Below are 23,678 nucleotides of genomic sequence, written 5' to 3' on the forward strand. Positions count from 1 at the left end.
TGGCAGAACCCTGTCTGTAGTGTCTTGATTTTGCTCCCTACCTCATGAGATTGTGGAAGTTATTAATAAATACACACAAGTTGTAACAGTACCTGCATATAATAAACTCTTAGTATTTGTTAGTTGCTATTATAATTATTGTTGTCGTATTTTATAGGGGGCTTTCCAAAGATATTACCTTAATTCAAAGAACTTTCTCTAGTGAATTAATTTTGCCTATCACAGTTAGCTGATGGAGATATTTTAGCAGTGGTATGAAATCACCCATTTGTCTTTTTAATCATCTAAGCTTAAGGTTTCTGCTTTACAGGTGGGGTAAGGGATGGAGTTGAACTGAAATCTGTTTATCCTTAAAGCTCATGTTCTTAACACTATGCCATTGTGCAGAAATCAAGAAGAACACATTTCTCTTCTAAATGATGAATAAATATCAGCAGAATGACACTATGAGAGAATTTTACTTACATGGAAATAAAAATGTACTTCCTAACTCTTTGGGTAATTGAAGATTGATGAATATACTTTCTGAAATAAATTTTAAGAAGTGGGAATTGATCAAGGTTCAGTGAAAATGAATACTGAGCTACAAAGGAATAAATAAGCACTGGTTGAATTAAGATACATGTTTCCTGCCAAAATAAATTATAATTGCTAATTATTTTGAGAGACTTGGTATATGTAAATAAAGTAAATCTAGGTACTCAGAGGTCTGTCATAAAGATATTTCTGTAAAACTTAAAAGTACTTTGAGCACTGAAGTGGTTTGCAACGTCAAGGGTAACCAATCCATCATTGACTTCTAATAAATACTTAGAAGGAAGAAATTTTGGAACATGATTTCTGGATAAAAGATCTGTGCATATACATGTCTACATACATATACAACATATATTGATATATATTACTGTTTTTTAAATAAAAGGTAGCTAGAAATTTATTGATGAATTTAGTGGGGTTTTAAGTAGAAAGATGAGGAAGATGGTTTCTTTCTCCTTTCCCTTCCTGCTTGAAACTACAAAGCACTAGGTTATATAAGAAGCCCAAACCAAAAGAGTTAGGGTCTCTACGGAACACCTGTAAAAAGAGATTGGAAAGTGTAATGTACCACCCGGCAGTCTGAGGACTGGGAGGCCGCAGCAACTGCAGATTTTTGTCTCTCTTGCTGAAGAGGTATCTTTGTAGTCTCTGGAGAAAGCTCAGGTAGCTGTTTGTGGCTTTCAGGATCATGTCCTGAAACGGGATTTATCTGAATGGAAAGAGATGCTGTGTGTATCTCAGGCACTGGGTTAGGGGGTGGTGAGCAAGGCCTTTTGAGAAATGAAGGGACTTCCACAGACTGGGAGAACTGTGGAGTATTAAAGTGGACACTGCTTCCTAGATCCTGGTTATGGATTAGTTTCAATGTAGAAATTCTTCGAGTCTGAGAATCTTGTGTGTAGTCTTCTTGTAGAAATGGAGTGCTGATATCAGCATTTGGTAGGGGACCAGTGCTGGCAGTTGTTGGTAGCGGGTTAGTGATTTTTTGTGTATACGACACAGTTGTGTTAGATTCTTCTGAATATACAATTGTCTGGTTGGAGTTGTCATGAGAATACATAGTTCCCTCAAGAGGTTTTTTGTTAGTAGAGTACTTTGTACAGGAGGGAGTTTGTGTGTTAGTTAATAATTGGTCTAAAATGTCACACTTTTGGTGATTGGTTATCAAAGAGCTACAAGAGCTCTCTTTTCTGGGTGGTGGAAAGGGTGCCTGGATTGCCAAAAAACATCCGGAGAGAGAAATAATGTTGAAGGAAAAACAGAGAGAAAGTCAAAGTTAGTCATTGTAGAAACTAGTGTCAACCTTACCCTTAAAGAAAGTAAAGCAATGGCATACCTTCTTCTTATTCTACACATTTTATTGGCTAGATTAAATGATCATTTTCATTCGTTTAGAATGCATTTTAACTTATTATCAATAGTTGCCTTCTGGGAGAAAATAGTCTTTAGAGAGAATACATTATGAAGTTTGTCTCCATCTATATTCTTGAAAATTATGTTAAAACTGAACACCTGTTCTCTTGGCATATTTTTAGACCTTGAGGTATATGCATAGTTTTAGACTTTGAGGTATAGGTACTGTATATTTAGTCACATTGTTTCAATAACATTGTCCACCTTTGGGACACCATTTTGCTAGTATCTCCAACACAGTGTTCTTTTAGTTCATATAATAAACAGTTGCATGACTTATGTTTATTGAATAAATAACATATTGCTGACCTCATAACTTTGAAATCCAAACATCAGCTAACAGCTTTATAAAAATTAGAAAATATGGTTAACAGTATGTTAGAAAGTGATCTACTTTTATGAGCTGAATTAAAAATAAAAACCCACAAAACCTGTTTTGAAACTTAAAATATGTCTTCTATGTTGTAAATATAAGGTTGGCAAGGAGTACAAGTACAAAACCAAAACATTAAAGATAAAATATGTATCCAAATATGCACCTGTTACTAGAGAAAAGGTCTAGGGCACAGTCTAATAACCACGCTTTCACATAACACCATAGACAAGAGTGTGCAGGATTACCTGAGTTGGTGACTTTTTTTCTTGTAAGTTTGGTCGAACGCTTCTAAAACCTTTTGCTGCAAGAGAGGAATATGTAGCATCTCCGTTCAGTGTCTCTTGATTTCGATCATTGTAAGATCTCCAAGCTTTCATTAAGAGAAAAGAAATTGGATACAAAAATATCTATGTTCACTTTTAACATTTTTTAGGGGGTAAAATTTATTTCTATTTCCAAAATTGAAGATTTCTTTTTAGAAATTAAATTTAGTTTAATAGACATAACCGAATATGCAATTGAAGTGTACTATGAGGTCAACAATGTGACTACGGATATGTTAAGAAAAACTCACAACAAATGTAATGATTATTCAGAGTAGCTTTTCTGTACCTGAGTCTGGTGACTGAGAATCACGCCCTAAAAGAAAAAGAAATGTTGACATTAACACTAGGGAAAAAGAAATGAATAATCCAGTAAAGACCATTTGGCAAAAAGCCACATCCAATTTTTTTTTTTTTTTTGGCAAACATTATCTCATTTCTAAGACTCAAAGTAACTCAAATGTACTAAATGGGAGATTTGTGCATTTTTTTTTATTTCCATGAAAGTATCATTCATTAGTAATTATGTAATTGACACATATGACAAAACTGATTTCTTTCCTTCAGTAATTTTGCAACCATGTAATTCTATCTTATTTTTGCCCAAGCTGGATGTGTGAATTTTAAAATACCAAATTAAAGGATCAAAAGGAATCTAGTTTGTAAGCAGTGATGATTTTCTCCAAGCATTAAATCAACGCTTCTAGTGCTCCGGTGTTACTGACCATACTCAACTCCTGTGTTGGATAGCAATCGATTTTTTGTAGCTTGCAATTCATTTTTGTACTTTAAGAAAGTGTACTTGTTTCTACCATATTATGTGATATTTTCAAATCTTTCTCTATTCTAGACTTTGAATTTTCTCCTTACCACCATTTTAAAGTCATTTTGTATTCAAATGTGAAAGAGTTATTACAGTAGATTCCATTGTCTTACAGCAAGTTGTGGAAAATGAGTTCCGGTATTAATAAATTGCTTTTGATAATACAGTTGGAAAGAGGCTCAATGACTGTTGGTTTTATTCAAATTATACATTCAAGAATCTTCCGTAACTTATGCACACTTGAGGTAATCTGTTGGCATTGTTTGGCTCTTTATTACCACATGGTCAACCTCACATAGAAATATAAAGCCTGACATTTAGAAAGGACCTTGAGGGGTCATCCAGCCTGATCTGTCCAATCCTGAACTTCTCCCGCAGGATCCCTGAGACCATGATTAAACTGCTGTATTTCAGTGCCTAATAGAACAGGAATGTTACATGTGAAAGAACTCGTCCTTTTCTTTCTAATATTTTGAAATCTAAACACATGAATTTGGAGTGATAAAAATGAGATGAGAAGTGAGTTTGATTTTTAGATTAAATATTTGATATTCTTTCCAAATCAAAGGAAGAAAAAGAAATGTGAATTAGCACAGAGTACATTACCATGTCTCCAGCTCAGGTGAGTTAGAGAACAATATTAAATCTTCATCCTTTATGATAATAGCTAATTTAGCAAAATTTATCTCCAATGAATTCAAAATCAGAGTAATAAAATGGGTACTGCAAAGTAAAAAATAGCTTTCAAGAGTTATATGTGGAATGCTTACTGGACTCTTTCTAAGATTTAATGGAAGTAGAAGTGATGGAAATTCTCTATCACTTAAATAATGATGAGGACTTCATAAAGAAGACAAAAAGGGTAGCAATACAATCATTAGAATTCTGCTTTGGAGCACTCAGGGAGAGCGATGTCCTGACCACCTGCACATCACATACTGTTTGTGGACAAGGAACACGTTTTGGAACTTGAGGGAAAGGCACTGAAAAGGGAAGAAGCATGAATTATTGTTGTTTATATTATAATTATTTGCTTAAGAATAGGGAGTTTATTTCACTCTTAGTTTGATAAACTGAGCTCATAAAGAAGGATGTGTGGGTATGTGCTGGGCACGGAAGGGGTACAGATGTGGTGTAGTGGGGGAAGGTATATTGACTGAGCAGATTTGAAGAACACTTGAAATAAACTCCCTTTAATTGACACTTTGTAGAGGGAGCAATTCTGTTTCTTCTTACTGGTGACCATTACAGGAGATTATGAAAACTACAGTGGGGTAAACATTAAGTGTGAGACTCAGAGGACAGTCACTCTGAGCTCCACCAGAAGCTTCTCTCTCCCCCTGTACTGGGCCCAGGATTTCCAAATGAAACTGTACCTCTGCTATAGGAAATATGAGATATTAAGAATGGTGAGCTTTTAAAACTATACTCAAATTAAAAAATAATAATATAGATGAACTCTACTGAGCCCTGATTAACATGGTAGACACAAGTGTGTAGAATTATGAGCAAGGAGAAGGGAAAAAAAAAACCGTGGATGAAAACTTCAGGATGAACCTGTATTTTAATGAGTCTTAATGATTAAAGTCTACCTTCAAGTGGGTGGTCTCTTAAGGATACTCACATGTACAATGTTGGTTTTTTTAACGTAAACCAGTTATATTCAATTTAACCAATACATTTATATATTTATATAATTTTTTTACATATATGAACATAATATATAAATATATATAACATATTTATATATTTAATATGCCCAATCCTGATTTGCTATTTTATTATAATTCTTCAGAGGCCCTGAAAGATAAATACCATCCCACATGAATACTATTCACCATAAGTTTGCTTTTATTTAATTTCTGCCAAGAAAGCTTAGGAAGGGAGGACAAGTGTGGCGTGCAGCAGGTGACAGAAAGCATCCTGGAACCATGTCAAGTAAAGAGAACATTGGTTCAAAACCAAACAAAACAGATCTAGCATGTAAACGATTTGGCAGATTCATGGTGAAAATGGTTTTGCCCAGTATCTTGTTCACTCGTGAAAATTCTAGGGATCAGAGGCTTTGATTTCTGGTTCCTTAGTTGATGGTCTTTGCTTCTCTGAAAATTCAAGAGTGAATAAATGGGACAGATTTATCATTCCCTGGCTATTTTGCATGTGAATATAAATACGGTCTGTGCGAATTTAAAACTATAAGCGGTCTTCACTGATACAATTAATGTACCCCATGTCCAGACAGAAGGTGGTGGACACTTGTCGCAGAAGTTGGCAAAGTATTCCTGACTCAGTTTGGGGATGGGGCTGGAGGCCCTCAAAGGTCCTTTCTGATTTTATGATTCCAACATTATGATTTTTACGTAGCTGTGTTGGTGGTACCTGTTACATTGTAATCTTTACTCTGAGGTTTTATTTAAATTCATCTTAACTGGTATGCTATATTACACATTATAAACTATACTTTTCTTGAAAATTATGATGATTTTAATGCTTACAGCTCCTTTTTTAGAGAGCTCAAATGCTTTGCAAAAATTAATTAAACATATTAATTCAACTAATTGCCTACTGTGTTTCTAAGTACTGTGATAAGCCATTTTAATTATTTTCTTCATTTACTCTTATTGAATTATGACAAATCCTTGTGAGTTTGGGAAATGATTAAGTTCTCAGAGAGGTAGGAAAATGACAAATAATTCTTTTTTAAAGAAAGGAAACTTGAGGTACAAACAGATGACATTTCCCAAGGCCATGTATAAAACACATGGGTGGTGTTGGCCGGACTCAGTCACCATAGTGTACCACCAAATCAGTGTTATTTTAAACTGACAAGCGTTTTGGTAAAATAAAATGGTCACCATAGTCAGTGCTGTGGTTCGAGCTTAGGTTGAAAACATCAGGGTATGCTATCAATTGTCCATTGGGACTTTACTTCTAAAGGGTTGACCAAGACACACTGATTTAAGGGATAAATAATTAATGACTCATCCTGACTTTGTGACCCGAGGGTGGATGGAGGGAAGCTGAGAATACTTTATGGAGGTGGTCTTTTGCTTAAAGGCTGTTTTATTTTAATAATATCTGATGTAGTAAATATTTACTAATTCCCCTTCGATTCACAAAAAGACACTGTGTCAAATAAGTTCTTGTGAAGACTACCACATACTATAAGAGACATAAAGAGGCAGAAAGTATAATTTTCTTCAAAATGTAATTAAAACTTCCTTGCAAAGGGAATCATATCTCATGTGTCTAATTAATACAAAAGAGATCCATTTCTCATGTAACAAAAAACAAAGTTCAAGGGACTTCATTCTCTAGAGATCTTACTCCTGGTGATACAAAAGTTTAAATCGTCCAGAGCCATTACCCACTTTTACTACTGAAGATTATTTCATGTTCCTAAAGTATTAAATCTTTTCTGTTATTTTGATTCTGAAGCATTAAAATTTTTCCACTACGTTGAGTGAAATGAAATTGATATTCTAGTTTTGACTCTCCAGAATGGCAATCTCTATTTCAATCTACTGTTATTTCTTTCGTGGTTACTTTTGTAAATCATAACAAGTTGGCATTGTTGAAATAGTGCCACGTTCCCAAATGGGACACGCAAAGGGGTCCACATCCGAGTAGCTTGGGACAGAATTTTACTTGGTTGAAATGTCAATGATATTTGTGGTTTGGCATTCCAGTTACCTACTGGCCCTAGAATTCTATTTATTTATTTAATCTGTTTGTTTGTTTGTTTGTTTTCTTTTTCCTTCATTCCCATTTCCCTCAGGTATCCACATTTGGGTTTTTCTAACATTTTCCCATGGGCATACACACACGAGCAAACATATAGAGAGATTTTTCTTAACCAAAATGATATCATACTATATACATTGCAATGTAATTTGTTTTTTAAAATGCACTGTATTATGGAACCACCTGGACTGGTATTTAAACATTTGTGAACTGGAGGTGGTGGTGAGTAAGGGTGGGAATTCTACACGTGAAAGCCTTTTTTTTCCCCTCAACATGGCTGCCTGGGATCAGAGGGGCTTTAACCACGGACACCTTCAGTATTAATTAACTACTAAATTTATGTGTGTAAAAGACACTGCTAGGCACAGTGTGGATTAAAATTATTTAAACACTATCTCTCTCCAACTTTTCCCAAACCCACAAATATTATAAAGAAAAAACAAGGAAACACCCACTAACCAACCAGCCAACCAACCAATCAGTCACGAGAAGGTATGGCCCTATTTCAGGTCGTGGGGGTTGCTGGGTTCACTTTGATCCTTCGTATCAGTAACCCCTCTCAGTGCAGACTGTACCCACCGGCGTAAGTCATAAAGAGACACACCTTTGGGGAGGCCAAAAGGTCACACTCCCAACTACTTTCTACAGATTTATCTATATCTGTGGGTAGGCGCTCCTCCTTACTGGACCAAGATGTTTAAAAATTTACATTAGAAGGGTCTTTGCAGATTGGATTAAAGGATGTTTTAAGGTCTTTTTCAAAACTAATATTTGATCCCATTTTTTTGTGTGACCCTTGGCGAAGAAGTGAATTAGTAACAATTCACTTTCCTGCAAATCCCTTTTCCTGCCCACCGCCCCCCCACCCCATGGATCCCCACCGCACCCCCAGCAGTTTTTAGGTAAAAAATAACTAAAGCACCTGTGAGTTATCTTAACTAAATATTCTATTACTTTAACTCATGAGAGAAAAAAAAAACCCACTTAAATAGTTATTAACACTTGTAGTTGTTCCTCAACACATTTTTGGCAGGCGACTGTTGTTTTTAATTAGTTTTTAAACAATTTTTTTTTAAATAAGATATCAGTTTCCTTTGGCTTTTTATTTTTAGAACAAAAACAGAAGGGATAGGAGCTATTCTTGAGACAAGAAAAATAAGAAATGGTAGGGCATTAGAAAGGTATTTACAGCTGCTTTCATCATCCCAAGGAGATAACTCTGGAAAGAGAGAAAGGTCAGATTAAGCCATTCGATGGTGACATTCTGTGAGTTAGTGATATTATACCTGCAGTCAATAGGTTTGGAGAACTCTGAACTCTCTTCACAGATGTTATTGTAACAGACATGGCAGCACGTTTGCGAGCACACCCACCGCTATCTGAAAGCAAAAAAATGACACAGCAGAGGCCACAGCAAAGGAGAAAGCACATGCACGGTCATGCATTTCAAGTGGAAGGTGCCAGACATCCAGGAGGAAGACGGACAGTCGGAATTAGTAACCATGGAAGACATCTGAAAATTTCACACCCGCCCCAAACTAAAACAAATGGAATGGAACAGAAAACCCAGGGGTCTGTCTTACAAATAGATGCTTGTATTTTATACTTAAGATGTTATAGGTTTTCTTTAATGAAAACACAAATATAGAACTCAGCTTTGTTTATACCATTGAAATTTGATTACTATTAAATTTATAAGCGGTGCGAGTAGCTTTTGGGGTTAGGGACAACCTGTCTTGACTCAGTGTTGTGAGCTATGGGGTAACATATTTTGTATCCATCATTTGGGTTTTACTGTATTTTAAACTACTTATGATTCCTAAAGGTAGCTGAAATCACTTTTTTTTTAAAAGATTTTATTTATTTATTTGAGAGAGAGAGATCACAAGTAGGCAGAGAGGCTGGTAGAGAGAGGGAGAAGCAGGCTCCCTGCTGAGCAGAGAGCCCAATGCGGGGCTTTATCCTAGGACCCTGGGATCATGACCTGAGCTGAAGGCAGAGGCTTAACCCACTGAGCCACACAGGCGCCCCTGAAATCACTTCTTGAAGTAAAAGTTATTAACCTATACAGCATGGTATATTTGATATATACGATTCATAAAGAAACATCTATTATTACAGAAATTCTCCATTTTCTCATAGTTATTATTGTTATGGAAATAATTAGCCTATTTGGAATCAAAGGTAATATTGATATAGACAGTATCGAAAGGACCAATGTTTAAAAAATTATATTGTTTTTATACTTTGAAATACTATGTATGTGAGAATCTATATACTTAAACTTTATGCAAATCGCAATGTGAAATAAAATAAGTGAAAAGGCATCAGCTATTTCAATGTGATGTGAGAAGTTTAGTCTTCTAAAATTAGAAGGTTCATGTTCTATTTATGAACAGATTCCAATTTCATTCCTACATTCCTTTGTATATGGAATGTGCAATAAATAGTTTTGCTCATTCCCTCAGAATGAAAACAACCGAAATTGAATTCTTTTTGAAAGTCAGAACAAGAAAAACAAATAATAGAACCACCAATATGATAACATGATCATTATATATTGCCACATGGTATTCTCATTTTTCCCCTTTTTCTTTATTTCTGAAAGGAAAGTAACCACTTTGTTTATTGGAAGTGAGGGAATTTAAGAGTGCATGGAGGTACGATTTGAATTAATTATTGGTCAAATCACAAGCAGTAAGGTCAGTAGAACTTAAAACTGGTAGAGTGATTCTGGTATCAGAATATAATTTCTTAAATATGTGTTTAACAGTTTCCTACTGAGGACAATAACGAATACAGAAAAATGATTTGAAGCAACAGAAGTGAAGTCAAGTAAATCAAAGATCAAACGCAGAAAGGCAGAAATGGTAGAAACATACAATACTAAAAATATCTTCATGAGAGGCACCAACAGGATTTTATCAAACTGCAAAAACAAAAAAAATAGCTACAAGGGAGGAGTGTTGCAGTTAAAGGTGATGTCAGTAAAGATGTCGTGGATAGCAGCTATCAATGGTCTAAGAGGACTGGGTAGTCAAGGCTGTTGAAAGTGGAAACTGGCCTCTAAGAAATTTTATTTTCTAGTTCTTTTAACTCCGAACATCTGAAAACCAGCAGGAATGAGGAAGAAACATTCCACAATGAGGAGATTCAGAGTCACTGGTTAAACACATTGTTCCAAAATTGCACGGAGGCACCCTGGGCCCCATCAGGAGATTCACAAGGGTTTGGGAAGGCTGTTTTATGTCCTTGACAAGAGCACAGTAATACCTATCAGACCTGTGTGAACCACTAGCCTGAGCTTGTTCCCATTTTCAGTGTAATAGATTGTATTGTCTTCCTTGACATGATATCACATCTTTGAAAAGCTGGGTTTGGGTGACCACTGTGGCAAAGAGCAAAGTACCCTCTGAAAATAATTTTGGACCAGTAGAAGAGAGGGGCAACGTAGGCTCAAATTCCATGATCTGAGATGTTTCGGTATGTCCAACAAACAAACACATCCCGTTAGTAGGTAACTATGGTTATAAAGAATAAAATAAAATGTTTTTTTATTAGAGTATATTATTTTTTCAAATTCCTTCTCAGTTGGTAGAACATAAGTACTTATTAAGTTGTCTGCGCCTACTAATTAATAAATAGAACAGTTAGGTATTTCTTTTGGCTTGAGAGTATGGCTAAAAATTACTAAGATATCTTGGCTCTGTAAAACGAGAAAGGGTAGGAATCTCTGTGTTAAACAATTTCTGTATTCTAGGCCATTCTCAGACCTACATAAAATGAATGGGGCATCATTTTTTATTAACAGTTTAATACAGAGCTCCCCTCCAAAAGTTGAGACGTTTGTGAAATTGCTAGGAGAGAGCAATCTATTCTATTCTGTTTCTACTTACTTATGTGTTGATAATTTCGGCTAGTCCTTGAAGGTACATTTTTTTTAAGATCTCAAAATGAGGATACTGTATTGCACACTGGAGGTCATTCTAAAGAATCATAATGCTGTTCTCACCTTCACACTCATCCCCAGCCTGCAAAGTGGTCCACTTTTGCATCCCGCTGTAGGCCTCCTGGGAGCCGTTTCCAACTGCTGGGAAACACTCATGGGTAAATCACACACTATGCATTATTTGATGCCTTTCTCTCCTTCCTTTCTTTAAGAGCCAAGATTTTCCTTAGAAAACAATGGTTCACAAATTCTAAGAGTGGAAATACAGCATGTTTTGTATATTTCTATGCATTGTTTAGGTATTTTTATATGAAAAATGAATTCCATTTCTTTGGCTCTTCTATAATGCATTTGACTAAAAATGAAAAAGCTAACTTAATATTTTTTCAAAACCTTTTAGTGACTGATGCATGGACATTGAAATAGTAATATGTCTCTTCAATGATTGATAAGTAGATAACCAAGACCAATTTTATGTACAGATATTTAGGAACTAATTTTTACTTCATTTTGTAGATAGAGCAGCAATGCTTTCTTCAACTTCCTACAGCAATATTTATATGTATATATTTTAAAGTGGTATGTTTTTATAGCAACATTATAGTGTTACTTTGGAGTTTTAAACAAAAGGTTCCAGTCACTTCTAATCGACTTTGTATGCATATGTTTGAATATTATATTTTATATACATATATGTGTGTAAATTCACCCAGATAAGCAAAATAACTATGCAAATTCGCATTCCATATAGAGCCGAGCTTACTTCTTTTAATGATAGCATGTTTTCGAGAATTACATTCATACTGTTGGAGCAGTAATTTGGCTCAAGTACCGGAGGGACCTAGCAAATGTACAAATTTCCTTTTGCCTCCTTTGCTATTAGAGATTGCATTCTATGACAAGGAAGATTAATTATTGAATGCATTGTAATGAATACAGCATATTTCGTATAATCACATATTATACCTCTGTCATTAACAGCATTATAATATAAAGGCAAATCAGCGCTCCACAAAATAAAGGATCCTGGGAAGTTAGCCTCAGCATACATCTGTGGGAAGATGCCTGAGAACAATCAGCAAATATAATTTCCTGCTGTGGTCATTCTGCTGGAATGACTTTACACCGTGACTTCTCCTGTTCACCTGTTCCTCTCTATTCTTTTTGCTTTCTTCAATCCCTTTGCCTACTAGTATTTCTGCTTTCATTTCCAGTGTCTACCTGCCACATTTCCAATTGTCCCAGTGCCTTTACTTGGTCCATTTCTAGGGCTATCATTTCTCTTGATTTCTAAGCCTTCCTTATATATTTTATTATGTCCAATATCCTCATCTTGCCTGTGGCTCTCCACATTTATAACTGCATTTTCAGGGCCAGCTGATGTCAACTGCTGTAGGTTTCTGCTAAGGGACAGCCACAGACTCATGGACAAAGACAAGTGACTGTGTCTCTACACTTGATCTAGGGATTACGTATATTGGTTCCCACCAATGATTGTTAACCCTCCCTTAGGGCATTTTGCTAATAATAAGCAACAGCATAAAGGCAGGCAGCTTGGTGTGAGAAAAGGTCTTGAACTACCTTTTCTCCTTTGCATTGGAGTTAACTGGGTGAAACAACTTTCCAGTGATCACTTGTGGACAGGAAATAGCATTTTTTAGAACAGAGGTTACAGAATTTCAGTGGGAAAGTTATTTTACAGAATTACTTGATAGAGAATATAACAATTACAGGGAGGAAAGCTGAAAATATGTTAAAATATTTCTACTATGGAAAAAAAAATTCATATGTACCTAGCATGTGTCCCAAACACTGTTGCAATTAATTGTATATAATACAGAGTTCAGAGACCTCAATGTTGTTAAAGGTAGTTAGGGACACTGTTTTCATTCATAAAATATAATGCTTATGACTTTATGTGTATCATGTCTAGATTAATGAAGCTGATCTCACATGAAGCTTTGGTACTCTATCTGTTAACATTGTTAACATAAAGTGTTTATAGAAAGGGGAATTTTAAATATTTTCCACTAGAGCAATTTGCCTATGAATTTAGCCTATTTTAAGTGAGAAATTTCAAATGTATGCATCAAATGACATGCTACTTTTTCCTGGGGCATGTAGGAGTTAATTTCAAGATATGGTAATGGAAAAAGGGAGTAAGAGAAGATAGCAAAACAGAAAATTCTACATTTGATAGCCATAGGACTGAAGTACAAAGACAAAGAAATTAAGTAATGAACTTAGACTAATCAGATCAGGGGAGTACCAAACTTAATGATTTGGGGCCAAGATGATTTTTAAAGAGGAAGACTAAAGAGTTTAAAACTAACAGAGACAGCATACCTGTATTCATTTTGACCTTGGAGGGTTTGCTATTAAAGTCTTCAGTTTTCCTGTAGAAAAAAAACGATGCATTAATCTGTTCACTATGTGTGGAACAAAATATCATGAAAGAGTGTTTTTGTCTTGTTTCTGGTGTACCTGTGAGTTAATATCACATTATCATTAGTCTTATTTTAAATCAGGGTTTAATAAGGGGGGCAAAATTTATAATTGTATTCAAGTTAAACTTCAGTCATTATTGATTCATGATCATAAACATAAACATAGGTTTTTGTTTAATAGTGACCACTCACAGATGTCGAGGGGAATTTTGTTAAAAATTAAATTTCTTTCACATTTATACTAACAGTTTTGTTTTCTAAACCTGAAGGGGTCAATTGGTTGGTATGTGTCCTCTTTTGGAAGGTAGTCTGGTACTTTGAAGTCATTACCTTATATTATTCAATTTGTAACATTATTTAATTTATTTTATTTGAGATCATGATCTTACATTATTCAATATATTACTGAGTCAATGTATTGAACATATTTTTTGAGCGAACAGTCAAGGAAGATGAGATTCACCTATTTTTTTTCTTAAGATGCAGGGAATAGTTACTACAAAATCCATTTCTGATTCGGGATTAGATACAGTGTTTTTTCCCAATGAAGTGTTTGATGTATAACAATTGAGATTAATTCATTAGATATGGTTGGTGGAATGTGGCTTGATGTAGAAAAAAGTTTTAAGATATTGTGTATTATTTTATGATATCTGAGATGACTTAGTTCTTTCCCTGGCATATTGTCTTAGGTCATTTTTAGAGTTTCTTACTTATCCACATACTAAGACCAAAGGGGAGGGACATGCTGTCATAGGAAGAAGCAGTTCTTTAAGAATGAGAGCTCTGAAAGAGATGTTTCGCCACAACCACTCTGCCTTTGCTTAAATGAACATGAACTTCTCTAGCCCCACACTTTCCTTTTCCATGTACATTAGCACTCTAACATCTGATAATTTAAAATATTTATACATTATGGTTAAGTGGGGATAAGGTTGAAATGAAAAAATCTGTCATGATCTGCCAAGAAGGACTTTTGATAAATATATTTCCCTTCAGTCTCTAGAAAGTGCACCCAATGAGCTCCCTGACTTTCTTGTCTTTGCCAGAGTTCCTGCCCTCTCGTCCTTTCTGACTATTTCTTCGGTCCTCGTGTGGTCAGCTTTATTCATTATCCATCATTTCCTTTCAATATGGCAATCCAAGATCACCTCTTTTTTTTTTTAAAGATTTTATTTATTTATTTTGCCAGAGAGAGAGCACAAGCAGAGGAAATGACAGGTAGAGAGAGAGAAGGAAGCAGGCTCCCGTTGAGCAGAGAGCCCGATGTGGGACTCGATCCCAGGACCCTGGGACCATGACCTGAGCTGAAAGCAGAGGCTTACCCTTTGAGCCACCCAGGTGCCCCCAAGATCACCTCTTATAGAAAGAAAGCCCGGTTTTGTTCATCACTACTGTGACATTTTAATGATAAAATGTGAACACCTGCTAAGTACAACGATACCTATCTTCTCTCCCAGGGTTGGCGAGAAATGGAGAAATATAATAGCATGTGTGGGGGGGGAACCCACTTAAATGACAGGAGACATAATTTTGAACCAAGAGGCAAAGGATTTCTTTTTAATGACAGATTAAATTCCTAACACCTTGGTATTCAATCAATACTAAAGCAGTGAAGATAGAGAATGGATAAAATCACAGCAATGATAGTCACTCCAGTTAATTTTTTAGAGCTATAAGCTGAAAACATTACAGATGATAGCTTTGTTATGTAGTGTTTTGGGTCACCTCATTGCGTTGTGTCACATTCTTGCCTGGAGAGGCCGTCTCTTATACTGAGGTACTAAACGTTACTGTGAATTTTACAGTAAAATCTCACAGGCCAATTGACTTCCTTTTTCCCTTCTTCTTTCTTTCTTTTCTTCCTTCTTTCTTTTTTTCTTTCTTTCTTTCTAAGATTTTACTTATTTATTTGTCAGAGAGAGAGAGTGCACAAGCAGGGGGAACAGCAGGCAGAGGGAACCATCCAGGAGTCCCGAGGGCAACTGACTTTCAAAAAAGTAAATGAAGGAAAGTGTATTAGGATGAATTTTATCTCTGATTTTTCAGTGCATACAAATAAGGGGCACATGATCTCCCCCACCCCCCAAAACACAGAAAAATGTAGCAACTCATGGGGAAACTCTCCTTGGAAGCCTTAACATGACCTGTATTGAAGAAGTGAAGTCAGGGAAGAAGGCCGTGGTCAGTCCAGGAGCCTTGAGAAAGCTCCATCAAACATATTTATTTTAATCTCTCGGTAGCAAAACTCTTAATATGTTAACCTTAAATGGATAAAATAAATAGAAAAGCAAAGCCTCAGGGGATGTCTGTGACCAAGTCTGAGGCAACTGCTAAAACAAGAAGGAATAAACAGTCTCAAGAAAATGAGGACTGGAAGGACATTTCCCAAATTTTACGTTATCACTCCGTTTCAGAACACGTTTTGTTTAAAACTGTCCTACGTTTTAAAGCTAAATGACAAAGATCCCATTTGCCTTGGAATAATGCTGATTGTTAAAGAAAACGTGGAACAGAAGGAAGGTCAGCTCTCAGAATACAGAACCTGCTGATACAAAATCACACTGTTTTTAAACTAGGCTAGAGACCTAATTGTCAACATTTATTGTTTGAGTTCAAATGCAGATATTTACAAAACATCTGCCACTCAAAAAGGAAAATAAAATTAACAAGAACAAAGAAAGGCGCCAGAGGTCCTTGGGCTTTTCATCTTTAAAGTGATGTATCCTGTTACTTATAAATGTAATTGGTGAGGTTTTTAAGCTTCTCATTGTTTTAGATGTCAGAATGTGAAATGACTAACTTCCTAATCAGGCAAGACATTTTCCAAGTTGTTAAAAGAAGGGCCAGGGTGATTAAGCTTTCCAGAAGAACCTAAAACCGAAAGTCTTCTTGGATGAGTCACAAAAATGTGTGATTCTATTCCCATTATTTGTACTAAAGCCATTAACACATCTACAACCGAGAACTCTATTTAGACAATTTACACTAAAGCGCATCTAATCTCTTTTGTTCTGTTCTGGAGAAGTGTCTTAGGTTGTACCTACAGAACAAGCATAGATTATTCAGGAAGGCACCAAATTCCTAGAGTGTTCGCATGCTACTAAGAGACAGTATTTCAAATATTCTCCTAAATTGGATTGAACAAGGGCCAAGACAATGAAAACCGATGATAAAACGCAGACTACCTTGAACCTCAGTAAATAATCCACATATCAAAGAACTCTCTGTGCACTGGTGTCAAAATGATTTTCAGCAGGTGGTGTGGGGCTGCATTTACTTAAGTTAAGTTCTTGCCAAGTCTTATGTAAAAAGCAACTTTATATATATACTAATTTGGATATAGCGATCAGTTTGTTTCGGTATGAGAGCAGCTTTCATTTCCAATATGCCTATGGCACTACATTGTGTTTGCTGTTCGTGCATGGGTAACAACGTGACTTCGTGTCTGTAGCCTTTTAATTCTGCTTGAACTTCTTTTGATTATCTGACAACCATTTTTTTTTCTTATGGATCAGAACGGTCTTTATTTATCCCAGGCATATGACAATATGACAATAGATTGGATAATTTAACTTTTGAATGAGGGTCCTAAGAAGATGTTTGATTGTCCATGCACAGACACCAACATGATTTTGTGCTTGTAATCTTAAAATTCTGCTTGAGTTCTTTTGTGTATCAGGCATCCCATTCTGAAGAGAGGCAGAGGCAGAATCCTTTCCTCAAGTTTGGCCAAGAATTCTGTGTATGTCGTTTTATTTTAGTAGACTCTAATTCAAGCACCAAGACCATCTATAAAACTATAGGATGAAGTTTTAGCTCAGCCAATGTGAGAAGTTGCCCAAAAGATTTTCTATAGAATAATTTTAATCCAGTAATGGCTAGGGTTATTTTGAAATTGATCTATTCACAGTTCATATATTGTTTAGAAGAAAGGAAACACGGTCTAAGTGATAGGAAAACATTTGAAGGATGTTAGATTTTTTAGAGACATGGTTTAGACACAAGAATAAAAATGATGCCTGTTGAGGTTATGCGCAGGATCTTAACCTGAATTTACTTTGGAATGGATCATGTGAACCATTCTTTCTGGAATAACTACTGAGTGGTCAATGTGTGTCTCTCTGTCTCTGTCTCGTTCTCCCTAACGGTGGTAGGATTAGAGGTATTCTTAAGTGCCAAATTATTTTACTGTTCAGTTAAAACAATCAAATGACTTATTTTAGGTCGATTACATTTATCTTTTTTGTCAATATGCTGTTTTACAATTTTCACAGGAAATACCCCAAGTAGGTGATTTTGTCCTTTATAGTCCCTGAATTTAGAAACATACAAATCTACCTCAACCACTTTTCTGAATGGTTTCTCTGAATTGATGACAACTGGTTTATGACACCAACTCAGATACTCCTCGGATGCCTCCGAGTGGGTCGTCCATGTCCTCGTAGTTCATGGTGAGGACGTGGCTGTCCATGCTCAGCCTTCACGTAAGAACTCAAAATTCCTCCCAACATTCCTGAGCTAACGGTGCCTGAAGCTGGGTCCTTATTATTCAGGAGCCAAATTATCTACCACATTTATACATGAATGCTGGCATCAGAATACGTTCAGTATCATTTCTAGGAATAAAGATAAATTATGACAGTGAACAGTGAAGAACAAAGAACATGAGGCCATTGATTATTTTTATAAGAATATACCGATTCTTTAACCGAATTTAATCAAAACATTCTTTTATACCAAATTTCCTGATACCTGAAAGAATTTCCTGAAGAACAAAGCATGTTTAACATGGAAATTAGCAATTTTCCCTTTGAGACTTTACAAAGCAAGCTAGTCATATACTTAACATATTTTTCCTAAAGACCATACCGGTTAGGGTGCCTGGGTGGCTCAGTGGACTGAGCATCTGCCTTCGGCTCAGGTCATGATCTCAGGGTCTTGGGACTCAGGTTATGATCTCAGGATCCTGGGATCCAGCCTTGTTTGGGTTCCCTGCTCAGGGGGAGTCTGCTTCTTCCTCCCCCTGCTCTTACACTCCTCAATCTCTCTTTCTCCCTCTCTCCCTCTCAAATAAATAAATGAAATCTTTAAAAAAAATGATCATACTGGATAGAAAAACTCAATCACCTGGTAAATAATTTTCTTTCTGAAGCTATTTCAAAGCCTAAAAGTCTATGACTCACTCTTATTTAATTATAAATAACTTGTTTTCACAATAAGTGGTCATGTGATTTAATATTACTCTAGTATACTACCTTCATGGTATCTTTAACTTTTATATTGAGAATGATTAATGATACACCTAACTACTCATAGATATATCAATTTTTTTCTAAAACAAAGTCATTTGCTGAAAAGTACTGGACAAATTCCACTGACTTCTATTACGTAAATCAAAAGCCAAATGGGCTCCTAATTGCGGGGGGGAAGCAGATTCCTAATGGGGATCTGATGAGTCAGGCACATTATCAAGAGACATGTGAGGAATTAATAGAATATAGGAACACATGCTACAGATGAACTGACTGGTGTCGGAAGGAAAGGTCATGGAGTCAGGCAAACCTGGATTCGAAGTCCAATTCTGCGTATTCCCAGTCACCCAAATGATTTATACCAATGTCATTATCATCCCCTTCAACTGTAGCAACAGCAGCAGGATCAAACCTATTCCCCTCCCCCTTGCAGCAACCACCCCCACTCAAATTGTCATCATTCTCATTCACCAGTACTTCAAGTAGGTTGAGGCATCCCTTTTGTCTTTGATTGAGTCTTAAGAAAACAATCTAGACTTCCTGAAAACACCTAGGACATTATTTTATTGCTTTAAATTAAAGTAAGCATCTATGGTTTATGAGATTGATTTGTGCAGATTGTCCCATCTCCTAATTATCCCATCCCCAATTTAGCAACATGTTGGAATTGAAAAAGAATTCTGCTTTCTAGGTAACTTTTCTTTCTTCCTTAAATAGAGCCTTCTTTTAATTGTGATTTTCTTTTTCCCACATTGTAGTGAATAAGAGGAGAAAGACCTAAGAAATAGTTGAATCAAACACTTGTCCCCTAGCCCAGCTAAGTTATCGCTAGTGCACCTAAGGGAAAGTAACACTTAAAGGTTGTGACAATTAGCTCCTTATAAATCCATTTTCATTACCTTTGACAGCTTAGAGCCCAAGGGTGACAGTTGGAGGAAAGAGATGTCCATAAAACGTCACACAAAGAATTGTGTGACAAATTGCAGTGACAACATCCCAACGACAGCCATTTGTGTTTAGTTTCCTAAGTGAAAGTATCTCCCCTTTTTTCTACCATTGTAGAGTCCCATTATTTCTATTTTGAGCAACAAATCTTTGATCTTTGAAAAGAATCATTTACTTTTTTTCTAATTTGGAAGAAGTAAAACTGTCTCGTCTCTATTTGAGGATAACATGATATTATACATAGGAAACCCTAGAAATTCCACCAAATTCCACCAAATGTTAGAATTAATAAACAAATTCAGTAAAATTTCAGGTTTCAAAATCAATATGCAGAAATCAGTGTATTTCCATACACTAATAATGAAATATCAGAGACAGAAATTGAGAAAACAATCCCATTTGTAATTGCATCAAAAAGAAAATAATACCCAGAGGGGCGCCTGGGTAACTGTGAGTTGACCATCCAACTCTTGATTTCAGCTCTGGTCATGCTCTCAGGCTTGTGAGATTGAGACCCAAGATGGGCTCCATGCTTAGCGTGGAGTCTGCTTAAGATTCTGTCTCTCCCTCTGCCCCCCAACCCCGCTCATGCATACGTGTGCACACATGTTCTTTCTCTCTCTCTAAAATATATAAATAAATAAAATCTTTGGGGCGTTTCGGTGGCACAGTCAGTTAAGTGTCTAGCTCTGTTTCAGCTCTGGTAGTGACCTCAGGGTTATGAAATCAAGCCTCTTTCTCTTTCCCTGCCTCTCCCTCTCATGCACTCTCTCTAAAATAAATGAATAATTAAAAAAAAAAGAAAAGAAAAGAAAAGAAAGAAAAATTACCTAGGAATAAATTTAACAAAGGAGATGAAAAATCTGTACACTGATAACTATCACACAATGATTAAAGAAATGGATAAAGACCCCCAAAAGTGAAAGATATACCATGCTCATGGATTGGAAGAATTAATATTGTTAAAATGTTTGTACTACCTAAGACAATCTACAGATTCAGTGCAATCCTTATCAAAATTCCAATTACGTGTTTCACAGAAATGAAACAAGAATCTCAAAATTTGTATGGAACCACAATAGATCCCAAACAGCCAAAACAGTCTTGAGAAAGAACAAAGCTGGAGGCATCACATGTCCTGATTTCAAACTATATTACAAAGCTATATTAATCAAAACAGTATGGTATTGGCATAAAACAGACACATAGATCAATGAAAAAGAATACAGAAGCCAGAAATAAAGCCATTCATATGTGGTCAATTAATTCGACAAGGGAACCAAGAAAATAAATGGGGAAAGTATAATCTCTTCAACAAATGGTTTGGGAAACCTGGACAGCTATGTGCAAAAGAATGAAAGTGGACCCCTATCTTACACCATATGCAAAAATCAATTCAAAACTGATTAAAGACTTGAACATAAAACCTGAAACTGTAAAAGTCCTAGAAGAAAATGGGAGATAAGCTTCTTGACATTGGTCTTGATGATGGTTTTTTGGATTTGACAATAAAAACAAGGCAACAAAAGCAAAAATAAACAAGTGAAAGTACATTCTGCACAGGAAAGGAAACCAATTAAAGAAAAGGCAGACTACATAATGACCCGAGCCAAAGGCAGATGCTCAACCGACTGAGCCACCCAGGAGTCCCCCTCTTACTTTTAACTTTCAAACATTTCATTTTATTTTTTTGAAGATTTTATTTATTTATTTGAGAGAGAGTGTGTGAATGAGAGAGAGCAGGAGCAGGGGGAAAGGGACAGAGAGGAGGGAGAAGCAGACTCCATCTTGGGACCCTGAGATCATGACCTGAGTCAATACCAAGAGTCAGACTCTTAACCAACTGAGCCACCCAGATGCCCCACATACTTAAAATGTAAATGGATACGAACATTAAATACTGTGGCAGGAGAAGATAAATATCATTTTATGTGTGTTTTATTTTATAAAATCCCTCAGGAAAGGGTCTTAGATCCGTCTAGTCATTTTTGAGATTAGGCATTTTGGGTTGGGAGAAATGACTGCTCCAAGAGCAAATACACTAAAAAATGCCCCAAAGTGGTTTCACCTTCCTGGCTGAAAGCAAAGAATAAAATCTCCCTTTAAGATGTCTTAAACTATCGTTTGAGATCATGATAATCCCCCTCAACACATTACAGTTAATTACGTTAAGCATAGTGCTTAAGTTCTGAATCCTATGTGTCAGGGTTTAAAGGAAAGAATGAACTATCAGGAGAAAGTGTGGGAGAACATGTGGATGGATAAATAAGGGCTCCAGACAGAGGACCATACACTACTACTACAATACTTCTTCTCCTTCTTCCTCTTCCTCTTCCCCTTCCACTTCTACTTCCTCTTCCTTCTCTTCTTCTTCCTCCCCCACCCCTTCTCTAACTCCTTCTCCTTCTTTCTCTTCTTCTTTTTTAGAGAGACAGAGAGAGAAGGCGTGCCTGCAAGCAATGGCGGTTGGGGGGAAGAGGCAGGTAGAGGGCTCGGGAAAGAATCCCAAGCAGCCCAACACCCCACTTGATCTCATGCCCCTGCGATCATGACCTGAGCTGAAGTCAGGAGTCTGATGCTCAACTGAGTGAGCCCTCCAGGTGCCCCATACTTACTCTTCAACTACTAATACGAAAATAGTGTCTGGTTTATGACAAGGAATCCTCTTGCCCAGCTACTGCAGCAGTCCAAATGGAAAGCTTTATTTAGCTAAAGCCCAGATCAATCACTACAGATGATGATATTTTTAGAAAACCTCAGAATTCTAAATTAGTAAGTATGTTTATTCTAATGTATTTCCAATGCAATGTTAATTTGTGAAATTACTATAGCTAAATCATCTTGCTTATTGTTTGAAAGTCACGTTTATCTTCTGACACATGTACTTCTTGAGCACCTGAAATAATGCTTCTATAGCTTAGCGATGTCAAAGTTTACCTTGACTGTTACTGACAGCGTACTGCCTGTATTGTTACAAACCTGTGTTTGTATGTGTCTCAGATATCAAACAGTGAGACTCTACTTGTTCTGTGAAATTGAAAAAAAAAAAATTGGTGGGGGGTGGTAGAAATTTCCTTCAATTTGCTCTTTAAAAACTCATGGGAGAAAATAATGTGCCAATTGGGGAAAATACTGTCTTTGAGGAAATTTTGAATTTATAATAATTCAAAACTTCTGGTATTTTTGTTGAGCAGTGGAGAGTTTAGGACACTATTCCTTTGGATCTAACAAAAATGGGTAATAATGATAGATATCTTTTATTGTTAAAATTATTTACTTTTTTTTTTAAAAGATTTTATTTATTTATTTGACAGACAGAGATCACAAGGAGGCAGAGAGGCAGGCAGAGAGAGAGGAGGAAGCAGGCTCCCCGCTGAGCAGAGAGCCCAATGTGGGCTCCATCCTAGGACCCCGAGATCATGACCTGAGCCGAAGGCAGCGGCTTTAACCCACTGAGCCACTCAGGCGCCCCAAAATTATTTACTTCTGATAAAAGAAATGCATTGTTATTATTTTCATACTACTTATTATTTATTATTATCATTTCCTACTAACAGTTCATGCTGTTTCTTTGGAATGCAAGAATGGTTTGCGAGTTCTTGGCAAGAAACTTGGCAAAATTCTTTATTACATCTCTGTGGACTAAATGTAAAAGTAGTAGGTGGAATCGTAGGTGAGTGAAAAATCATTTTTAGGAATGTCTTTCCCTGGCTGTGTGTCTTCAACATTTTTATTTTGGGAAAAAATAGTGACATGCTTATCAAGTCTACAGAAGGCACACACGTGAGAGAGGAATATACAATAAGTAGAAAGACACATTGCCATGATAGACTGAATTAAACTTTAACAGAGATAAATAAGAAGTT

At 36.2% G+C, this 23,678-nt stretch overlaps 1 protein-coding gene across 8 annotated transcripts in view; it reads right to left on the minus strand.

Annotated features, from left to right (window-relative positions):
- The window catches only part of SORBS2 (sorbin and SH3 domain containing 2), a 215,628-nt gene that overhangs the window by 89,100 nt on the left and 102,850 nt on the right, over window positions 1-23,678 (minus strand). For 7 of the 8 annotated variants that reach the window (XM_047715223.1, XM_047715202.1, XM_047715209.1 and 4 more), the window contains exons 3-6: window positions 13,512-13,561; window positions 8,503-8,595; window positions 2,939-2,965; window positions 2,572-2,696 (exon numbers count right to left, since the gene is read on the minus strand). In XM_047715223.1, the coding sequence (XP_047571179.1) occupies window positions 2,572-2,696; window positions 2,939-2,965; window positions 8,503-8,595; window positions 13,512-13,521 (255 nt within the window). In that variant the 5' untranslated portion in view covers window positions 13,522-13,561. Of the gene's footprint in view, window positions 1-1,105; window positions 1,748-2,571; window positions 2,697-2,938; window positions 2,966-8,502; window positions 8,596-13,511; window positions 13,562-23,678 lie in introns of all 8 variants that reach the window. The other variant, XM_047715201.1, reaches the window with a different exon arrangement.

This window comes from Lutra lutra, chromosome 2 (genome assembly GCF_902655055.1).
Source record: "Lutra lutra chromosome 2, mLutLut1.2, whole genome shotgun sequence".
NCBI classification, from domain to species: Eukaryota; Metazoa; Chordata; class Mammalia; order Carnivora; family Mustelidae; genus Lutra; species Lutra lutra.